At 40.7% G+C, this 10,813-nt stretch overlaps 1 protein-coding gene across 1 annotated transcript in view; it reads right to left on the reverse strand.

The window, feature by feature from the left end:
* LOC126644616 (potassium voltage-gated channel subfamily KQT member 1-like) overlaps positions 1–10,550 on the reverse strand; it is a 373,366-nt gene extending 362,816 nt beyond the window's left edge. Inside the window, exon 1 of the mRNA XM_050324167.1 lies at positions 10,168–10,550. Coding sequence (XP_050180124.1) covers positions 10,168–10,550 — 383 coding nt within the window. The remainder of the gene's footprint in view (positions 1–10,167) is intronic.
* Between the last annotated feature and the right edge of the window lie 263 nt (positions 10,551–10,813).

Genomic DNA, 10,813 nt, shown 5'->3' on the forward strand with positions numbered 1-10,813 from the left:
GATGTTGTCACAGTCTGAGCCATTACTTCAGAAAATACTGTTTTTCTTTTCTACCATATATATAGCTGCTAAAAATGGAGAAGTATTTCCACTCAAAACACCTGCATTTGTTTTCTTTTTTTTTCTTTTTAACTTCTCTGAAGAAAGAAACTTATGACAAAACACCTATTTGCGGACCCTTCCTCATTCTCTATTAAACATAATAATAATAATAATAAAATGTTTTACTTATCAGAGGTAAGAGGATTATCTGAGAATCCCCCATTTGGTTTCAGATGCTCACGTGGCACAGTTCACACTTACAGAACATGAAGTGTCAGGTTTTCCCGTGAAACATCTTGCAAGGGGAAACGAAATTTTAATATTTCTTGATTTCTCCCAAAGTTCCTTAAGCCTCACGTCAACACAAAAATACAACTGCTTTTTCATCAGGAAAGATGTTTATGTTGTTGCTGTAGCCAGGGACAAATTACATTTAAGAGACTCAGGGACAACAATCACTCTTTACTGAAGCCTAGGCTGGGAACTCGTAGGTTAACCATCAGCACTCAGAGCAAAATGATGTCAAGTACTTTATCAAGGCTGAACCTTTCCAAGGTCATGCTATAACAATCTCATTTTCCAGGGAAGACAAACCTGATGGAAGTTCTTAAAGGCGAACTTAATAATTCATAATTCCTCTTTTTAAGAGGTTTGTGGTTTATTTTTTTTGGGTTTGTTTGTTTGTTTTTTAAGTTTTGCAGCATTTCTAGCAAAGACTGTGCATTTGGGTTTTTGGGTTTGCCTCCTGCAGATAAGTGTACTTCAAGTGTTGATGTATGAGACTCTTGTGGGAATTACCTCTTGGACAACAAAAAAAGGATGGGTGAGGAGGGGGCAAACTTATAAATTCACAGGCAGAGAGATACTCTGAGGCAACCAAGTACAAAACAGTAGCTCTGTGGCTGCCTGGGATTACCAAACTTTATTGACTCTGCTCAGTTGTGCTTAGAGAAAAAAAATAAAAAAAAAAGAAAAATTGAGATCTATAATGAGAGAAAAATCAACAAGAATTATCAAAAAGCTATTAAAACCTATGCTCTGTGGCCTTCATATGCCTTGATCATGGGTCACTGGTGATTTTAACACAACCAGACACATCTTTTACCTGCTGTCTCTTCCTTGAAACTGAGCCACTGTGACTCAGCTCACCACAGGAAAGCTCTGCAGCTGCATAATTGCAAATGGCTTGTAGGAAACCCTATCTTTCAGATTTCTTAGGATAAAACAAATTATCTGTGTGCTGTTTGCTCCAGAAGATTTGAGCAACCTGGTCTGGTGGAAGGTGTCCCTGCCCATGGCAGGGGGTTGGAAGGAGATGATCTTTAAGGTCCCTTCCAACCCAAACCATTCTATGATCCTATGATGTGAAGCCAAAATACTCCAGTCTACCAACACAGTAGGAGAGAAAAAAATCCAGTTGCTTCAGCTGGACTTAAATTACAAGAGAAAAAGACTGAATTGAAGCCAATATGTCCAAGTAAATCTCTGCAACTACACCCCTTGCAGCTTCAACTTTTTTCTTGATGATAGACTACAGAGCTGTCCAGAGGAGACCAACAGCTATAAGTCAGCCTGGTTTTAGGGGAGAATAAATTAATTCAGCCAAAAGAAATTTCTTTGAGAGGCTCCAGCTTTTTATTTTAACTGGTCATTTTGTGGCAGGAAAATTAAGGAGAGCATTTCCATTTTTTTCCTACTATAAAAGTGCAAGATATTCTCATTCCTGACTGCAGGAAGCACTACACTTTCTTCTAAATGGGACTACACTGTCTTAATGTTGAATAGCCATGTCCTCCTAGAAAACATTCCTGCTAGTCTGAGCAAAACCTCATTCCAGGTCCTTCCATGTTTTTGTTATCCAAAGGAGTTTCTGACTAAGTCATAAAGAGAAAGCTGTCTATGTGCCTTTGTAGGCAAGATTTGATGTCCCTCAGTTCTCTCATAAATCATTTTCCAGGCTCCTGGGGCTTGATGTTTTGTTGAAAAGTCTTGTGCTTATACATGTGTGATCATACACAAATTAGAGTTGGTTGGAAATTTTGGTAAAGGAGAAATTTTTTCTGCTGAAAATACAAATATGTTAAAATTAGAAAGCAGTCTGGGAATGTGTTGGTTTCAGCAGAACTGGAGAAGGAGACCAGACAGGTTTTAATGGAAACTTGCCTAGCTTTGGACTCTGCTAACAGGGAGCCTGCCTGGCAGAGAGTTTGGGCATAGCTGACTTATTTTATTCTGAGGCAAAAAAAAAAAGTATTTTCAGAGATCTGAAGCCCTCAACCAAAGGAAAATCCCACCTCTCAGATAGATATCCTGAGGGTATCTGGTTTCAGTGTTTGATTCAGGTCATTATAGGTTGCATCCAGAAATGCCCAACAGCCCCATGGATTGCAACAAGGAGTTACCCAGAAGTAACCAGCCAATATTTCTACAACACTAGAGAATTTAAAATTTAATTTACAAGTACATTCACCTGTGTATATACAAATCATCACAAACTGGTTTGAATCAACAGTTGATACCAGTGCTGTCCAAATCACAGCATGAGCCACACATCACCCAAGAAGATCTCCTGCTTCAAACCACCTTTCTGAATCAACTGACCAAAGTTATGTTGTTTGTAAAACACCCACAGTGCCCTATCAGTAATGGCAACTTCACATTTTCAAACCATTTAACAGCCCAACTTCTTTGCTGTTCTTTAAAGAGCACTGAGGTTTGGATTTTGGTTTTTTTCAATGACTTTAGCTGGCAGTAGTCCAGAACTGCATTTGGGAATCCATTACACCAGGAGCACTGATCTTACAGAAACCTTTCAGCAGTGCCCTGTCTTTCCTAGGATTTAAGCTCCTCAATTCCCCTGAGTGCCTGTACCTTCCACTAACATCTGTGCTGCTGTGTGTCTCTTGTCTGCTCTTATGTCCTATGTGTTGTCACCAGAATGCCTGGGTGTCCTCTCCCTCCCTGGTCACAGGAACAGAACTTCCATTTTCATTCTGTATCTAAGAGTTTCTAGAAGACATAAAATCACTTCTTTAAACAGTGACAGAAGCATTTCATCATCATGACATCAGTGTTCATGATTCTAATACATTTATCATCAACCAAGACAAAAGAGTCAGCAGGTTTAGGCACGTGATCTGTGACACATCTCCACAGGGACAGGAAGTTACCACCACCACTTACAAAGCAACACCAACCTCTTTGTAGTAGACATATTAATTAATGTTTCTTAGGCTCTCAGTATCAAAAAGGAGAAAGAACAAATGCATATAAGTGATGCTCTGTAAATACATTCACTAAGTTAATGCCAGCTCAATTATCATGAAGACACCTAAAACGTTCTAAAACCTAAAAATTCTTGAATTTGGTACCACATTATAATGTTAACACCATGAAATACCTTACTTTCATGGTTTCTGCAAGAACAGAGTTTTTTTCCCCCCCAAAAAAGCCCAACCAAATTCCATCAATAGCACCATATCAGTGTCAGATTATAGCATTTGTTTACAGAAATATGTGATTTCACTATAGAAACAGCCTGTGGGGACAGACATTAACGCATATTCATCACTCAGATTATTACCAAAGTGAGCTTTTAGAACAAGATGGATTGAATTTCTTACAAAAATGATGGAAAAAGTCATCAATAACTTCAAAAACTGGAAATAAACCTTACGTATGCCGTGGCTTCGTGCCCTGTGGTTTGGTTACTCTGTGCCCAAGCAAAGCACACTCAGATCAAAGTTCTTCCTTAGGAACTTTTGTAACATCTCTCTCCTGAAAAGACTCTTTAGTGCCAAACAATCTAATTAAGCTCGAAGTGAAGTGTTTTCATCTTTGGCCTTATTAATTTCTCTCTCCTCTACATAAATGTCTATTTTAACCAAATATGAAGAAACGTGGTATCTCTGACTTGTCTCATCCTCTGTCAATATTAGCTGGAACTTGCCAACTGGCTCACAAGTTTTTGGTAAGGCACTTTCAGACAGACATGTTTAGACAGTGTGGTTGAGGAAACCTCATTTCCTTAGGAAGAGAGGTTGAGAATTAATAACTGTCCCCGTGTATTTTTAGAACAGCCAAATCCTGACATTTGACAGAATCCTAAAGACAATTCTCTTTAATATTAGTGCACCTCCAGTAGCAACTTAAGCCATTCCAGCATGTCATCCAGTTAAACATGCAACTCCAAGCAGTAAGAACACTCTCCTTTACTAAAATAAATACTTCTTGAGTTTCTTCCCTTTAATACTGCTCTTCTTTTGGCATCTGAAGTTTATCACCATAGATGAGGCATCTGCCTGGTACCTCTCGGTAGCTTTTTCAGAGATGAAATGCAGCTCCTGCAGTTCTAAACTGAAAACCCTCTCAGTTTAATTTCTGTATAAAATGTCCAAATAAGTAACTGTTCTGCTGGCAAGAAGCACCCTGAGCCCAGTAATAATAATAATAAGAAGAAGAAGAAGAATTAAAGGTCCTATCTTATGAAAGCACACCATGTTCAGAACTAAGCTGTGACATCAAGGTCAAAGCCAGAATCTCAAAAGCAGCCATATGCTTATAATTACTCTGAACTTTAGTTGTTGCTTGTGTTGGTCATGCTACAATCACATCATTGGAAAAAGCAAAATATCTGCTTGCATTCTGGAGATAATTGTGGAAAGGACAGAAATGGGAATTTGACAGTCCCTTTGAGATAAACAGTTATAAATAATGGGTTATAGGCTCCATTTACAGATAAAAACAGGAGCTGGAGAACACTATGCTGACTTACTTGCTATATATATTTAGTTCACTGAGAGCTGCTAGACTCAAAGAAACAAAATATATGCAGGCAAGTGCCCCACAGTCATTAAAAGGAAGGATCAGATCCTTACATTTCTTGCCTTTTGATGTTCTTTACACCAGCAGCAGCTGCATGCCAAACAAAAATGGAATATCAGCCAGAATGGTTGATTCTGCTTCAACTGCATTTACAGAATAAGACTACAGCATTTTTTACATGGAATTGGAGGAGGTAAAAAAACCTTGGAAAGCAAAGTTTGAAGAGAAACAATAATATGAAAAAACCTTGCAATTTGTAATCTGTACAAATAATCTGAATTATCTTTGTTTGTTTGTTTTGGTGACACAGACTCTGGTACACAGAAGCTTTTACAAAGGAAAAAAACCCTTAGCTGGCCAGCCCCCTTTTTATAAACACGTTTTTGATCTTTTGTACTTTCCCCCCAAAGTTTTAAGTCAGTGATGTTACTGACACTGTTCACATTTTTGTAAGGATTGTGCACTCTGAATTATTCCATCATTCCTGAGTTCTTTTCAACAAGGTGCCAGGAACACGTAGGTGTGTGTGCATGTTCTCTTTGAAGAAGCCATGGGAGTCAGTCTGAAGGAGGAAAAGGGTAACAAAGTAAGTTTAGGGCATGCTTTCATATAAAACAGAGGCAATACCACAGTCCTCTGAGGCAAAAAAAAAAAAAAAAAAAAAAAAAAAAAAAGAAAAGACAAAGTAAAGAGAGAGAGAAGTTTTTGCAGTCTTGGTCAACAGGTTAGAACTTCCCCTCATTCCACTCGAGTCTTGGCCAGCTGGTTAGTAGATTGCAGCACCATCAGACTTGCTGGCATGCTACAACTCCTTAAGATATGAAAGGCTATCCCCTTTCTTGCTGAGCTCCATTTCTCCCACTGCAGTGAGGTGACTGAGCTGAGGAGGGCTACAGTGAGTGCCACAAGCAGCACCTGTTCTGCAGAACAGAAGGTGAGAGAGGGAACCTGGCCCTGTTGATGCTGGTAAACTATTATGTAAACTCTTGTGAAATAATAATCTAGGCAAAACATACCCCCTGTCTTTGCCACATAGTCAGAGGGACAGGTAGCATCCCCTAGGAACGATTCAGGGTAGCAGCCATCACTCCCTCTGAGTCACCGTTTGGAGGAGTTGTTTCCCTGTGAATCACGAGGCAGCCTGGAGAGCAGATTTCATTGCTAGGCAAATTCTGCATCTAGGAAATGTTGGTTTTCAGTCCAACCAGGTGGTCTGCAGTACTTGCCAGACGATTTGCAATGTTGCTTTACAGTTGCCCTTTACAATTTCATGTGGAAATCCAACAGGTGATTACGATCCACCTGGAGCACTAAGAGAACAATAGTGGACAGTACTTCAAGGTGCTGAGTGTGTAACTACTGACCTCACAGAAGACTATCCACTTTTCCCCATAGTGGCCTATGTTTCTGTTGGTGTAGTAAGCTGAACTGGCTCTCCAAATATAACCAAGGACAACCAGAGCTGGCAGGAGCAAGCTGAATGGTGACAGTGGATGAGGGGAGCAGAACTGGAGGTGGCTTGTTAGCAACGAGCTGCTAGATCAGCTCACCTCATCCCACAGGAAATTATGAGGTATAAAGGCTTGTCTAACACTCATTTAAGAAGTGGCCAGACCAGCATGAAGTAACCTGGAACAGCTGCAAGTTCTCCCTTAAACTTCCACAGTGTTACATAGCAAGAAAATGGCAGGCCTGAGAATGCAACCTAAGGGTCCCTCCCGTGGGCCCCCTCTTGACTTCGACTTGCCTCCCTTTTCAACCAGCCTGTGGTTTCTCTAGGGCCTGCCAGGAACACTTCCAGCTGTGCTGACTCCAGCAGTGATGCTGACATCCATTTGCTAAGAACTGGACTGAGACCAACAGCTCCTTTTGTATCTCCCCACAGTCACTGCCACTTCTTCACTGTTGACTTGGACAAGGTTCAAACCAGTTGCCTGTGGGTGAAAGGTTCCTTGTCCCATCGTGAATTCCACGCTCCCTCTTTTCCCTGGCTTCCAGCTGTCATCTCCTGCCCCTTCATCCTCTCTGTGGCTCTCTGAGCTTCTTGACCATTTTCAGCTGTCCCACAGTTCCAGCTCTTTCAGCCTATATCCAGCCTTGTGGTCTCCAAAACCTGCTAGTCCTTTTTCCTTCATCCTTCCTACTTAAATCAGATTCTCTCTGCCCTTGAGCTAGACTGCTCTTGTATTGCTTTTCCTGGAGTTTCAGCATCACTGGCACCATTTTCATCTTCTACAACAAACCAATCTAGCCTTCTCTGTCCCAGGTTCTCCTCTGTCCATGTTTCACCACATGGAATAGCCGGACTCTCTTCTCCACCCTTTGTCTGTGGTCAATGCGACCCACAAAGACTTGGAATTGCGGTGGGAAATGTTGCCCTGCCATTCCAGCACTTCGAGGGCCTACACTGGATTCTGGTTTTGGTTTATGATCATTCCTACCTGGTGTCTGAACAAGTGTCAATAGTCTTACTATCATGAAAACTGACTTCACCCCTCATCACTTGGTTCACATGTATTTAGCCAAATGAACACAATATTCTAGACATTCCAGTAGTAATTAAATGTATAAACATTTCAGAAACATAAATTCATCACATAAATAAGACTCTATTTGCAATCAAATGATTTAAATGTGTAGATTTGCCAAGAACCTTCGTTATCATACCCACTGTATTTTTCACTCAAGAGATAAAATATGAGGGTTCTACCCTCATACCTTGACATTTGGATGCCATTTTTAAGCAAGCACATCACTAAATTTAGAAATCAAATCCAAGCCAGGCACATGCTTCTTTTTCTGGATCAGAAAAAAGGGCCATCTGGCAAATAGCTGCACTTTAATATATGTGATCTCCAACACCTGAAGGCTCTTACACAGCCACAAGGATTGCTTGGTTATGATCAGTGTATTGCCATTGCATGTAACAGCTGCCTCTCAAGCCCTCACTTCTTGTAGAGGATCACTGAGATCCTCTACTCTGTTCTTGGGTATTGTAGGACTGAAATAGTCCAGCAAAGCTAAAAAGCACCTGAGTGAGAAGGTTTTCAGGAGTGGGAGGGGAAATTCTCAAGCAAACCCATTCACCCCTTCAAACGTTTTGTTTTGCAGCCATAATTTCACCTTAGAATAACTCCCCTAAAATAACACAAATTCTAGATTTAATTAGGCAGTGATAATTCTCTTTTCTAGCACATGACATAACGTTCCCTAAGAACCACGGGTTTATTCCCTTAAAAGAAACTTCAAGTATCAGACACGCTGCAAATGTTACAGGAGGTGAGATAAGTTTGGTTATTTCAGAATGAGAGAAGGTCACCTCCTGGAGCACTTGCTCTGCCTGGTTTTGGAAAGTTATCTTCCTTCCAGCAGAACTGGCTCCAGATCAGACCAGACTCCAGTCCCTCTGGGACAGAAGGTTCCCACAAGTTTGCACATGAGTTATGTGGTCTTTGTGGCACACGAAGGCCAAAACAACAATGAAGGGACAGTGCACATCCAGCTCCTCCAGGCTGCACAAATACCAGCTTGAAAGTTTGGCTTTGTTATGAAAATGGTCACAATCATCAGATCAACTGTACGTGAGTTACCCCAAATGCACACATGTATAACATGGGATACCTTTTAAAAGTAAGTCACAGGTTGTTCTCATTATAAAATATAATTGTATTTTAGACTGGTGATTTATTTCTTTAACAATGTTTCACTTGAATAATGTTTAATGTTGTAAAGCGTGTTCTTTCCAAAACAGAAACTTGTTATATAGATGAGCACACCATGTAGTTATTGGGATAATTATTAGGATAAATATCCCTTAGACAAAATTCTTGCCAGAAACTATGTCTCAAATGTTTCCTTTCAAGCAACCTCAAAATAACCCCAACTTTTAAAAGCAGTCAAATTACATATTCTTTCATTTAAGTTAGTAATTCTTGCTAAAAAAAGGAAAAAAGAAGCTTTCTCTTGGTAATACCAATATTTTCTCCAATTTTCTAGTATGGAGAGGGTGTATAGAATGTTACATTTTGTTTTATTTAATGCCTATTGCAGAATATAAAGTGCATATTAAAGGTCAACCTTTAAGTCAGAGATAAAAGCAACACAGATGATGAAACAAATGCATTTTAGCAAGATGAGTAAATTCTAATCTCAAATAGGTTTAAATCATCACTATTTGCATATTTAAATCTACACAAATTACATCTGTTTAATCCTTAAGAATTGTTATATACTTTAAACATAGTCCTTAAAAGAGGCTCTATCCTTTTACTTTGTGAAATTTAATGAATAAAAAAATCCATTTTAAAAACAAATCCCTATATGATGTTGAGGGGGTGAAAGGAAGCAAGTATTAATAAGACTATCTATTTTATGCCAAACAGAAGCATTAGGATTCATCCTTATAATTACCATATATTTCTCTGGGCAGTTCCTAACTGCAATAACTGATGTCTTTTTCCAAAATTAAGCCAGGCCACAGAAAAGTTCATCTGAGACAAACAGAATCATTTCAACACTCCGCATTTCTTTAGGACATATGCTAATTTTATAATAAAAGCAAGGCCTTTTGGCTCAGTTTGCATTCACTCCAGCCAGCAAAACTTCCTCTGGCCTCAGTGAGAGCACAATTGGACCCTTTCTACAGCTAAGATGACAAATTATCATTCTGTTAAGCAGCATTCAAAACAGTAATTGAGGTCTTGCTAAAAACTTGACAGATACCATAAGCAACTCAAAGAAAACAGTAACAGCTGTATTACCATGTCAACCACTGTTTTACAAGGGTAAATGGAAGTCCTAATTTTCTCCTTGCTTGTACTACATACATGGTGTAACGAAAAACATTTTGCTAAATTTGTACTCGTTACATGTTCTTTACTATAAATCAGTTCAAATTCAGTAACGTTATGGCTACATGTTTGCCCATCAAACTACTTGTTTTGGCACTTCAGCAGGAGCAAAACAAACTCTGGGGAAGCGTGATGCACCTGATGACAGCTGAGCCCTCCACATCTCACGATAAAAATTGCAGTGCCCGAAGCGACAACAATGTGAAGCAGCTAAATCAGCAGCAGACACTGCCATGAGCGTTCAGAACTTACCCTCAGAGATGCCAAATACACAGAGCACGTATTATGCAAACAAATACCATTCGAAGAACAAATGGAAATGTTAATGGGTACAGTCACCGACCCTTTGAGAAACCGGCTTTTCCATCCCTCTCAGCGGGATTACTCCTGCAAGTGGCCAGTCTGGGATTGTTCTTACCCCAAAAGATCACGTGAAAACGCGGGTACTTACACAGCAAAATGATAGATGAAACACTTCCACCCGCTGGGCCTCTCCAGGAAGTTGTAGACGTCCCCCTGGGTGCTGGTGGCAGTCAAGTAGCGACCGCGGAAACATCCCAGCGTGCGGGCCCTGCCGGCCTCCCCCTCCGCCAAGGCTGCAGCCCTGGTGCCCTCCTGGGGCTCCTGGGGCACCCCAGAGCCGTTATTCACGGGGGGTTCTGCATCCAGCACCACGGGAGAATACTGCATGTTGCTTAAGTTCCCCCTGCCTTCCAGCAGTGCTGCAGGTTTCCTATTTCCACTCAGACCGCTCAGCTGAAAAGCGGAGCCTTGCTGCTCCCCACAGCGGTTACCCGTGGGGTACCCAACGGTTTCTCCACCATCACAGGACATCCTGGAACAATGCACAGGTATTACCAACTCTGATCAATATTTAAAATCATGAAGAAGGTGTTGGGTGTCCTCCCTGTCCAGTGTGCGTGCTCTCCGGCAGCCAATGACTTTGTGCTGTTATCGCAGGGCTTCGCTGTGACACCAGTGTGAGCTGTCAGCCTGTCACCTGCTGTCACTCACGGCCTCTGGAATTAAATCAGGAAAATGGATCAGGAAAATGGCACGTGCTAGACACCAGATGTAACAAGAGTCCAGGAAACAAA

This window comes from Myiozetetes cayanensis, unplaced genomic scaffold, assembly GCF_022539395.1.
Source record: "Myiozetetes cayanensis isolate MyiCay16 unplaced genomic scaffold, myiCay2020 scf3, whole genome shotgun sequence".
In the NCBI taxonomy this organism is placed as follows: Eukaryota; Metazoa; Chordata; class Aves; order Passeriformes; family Tyrannidae; genus Myiozetetes; species Myiozetetes cayanensis.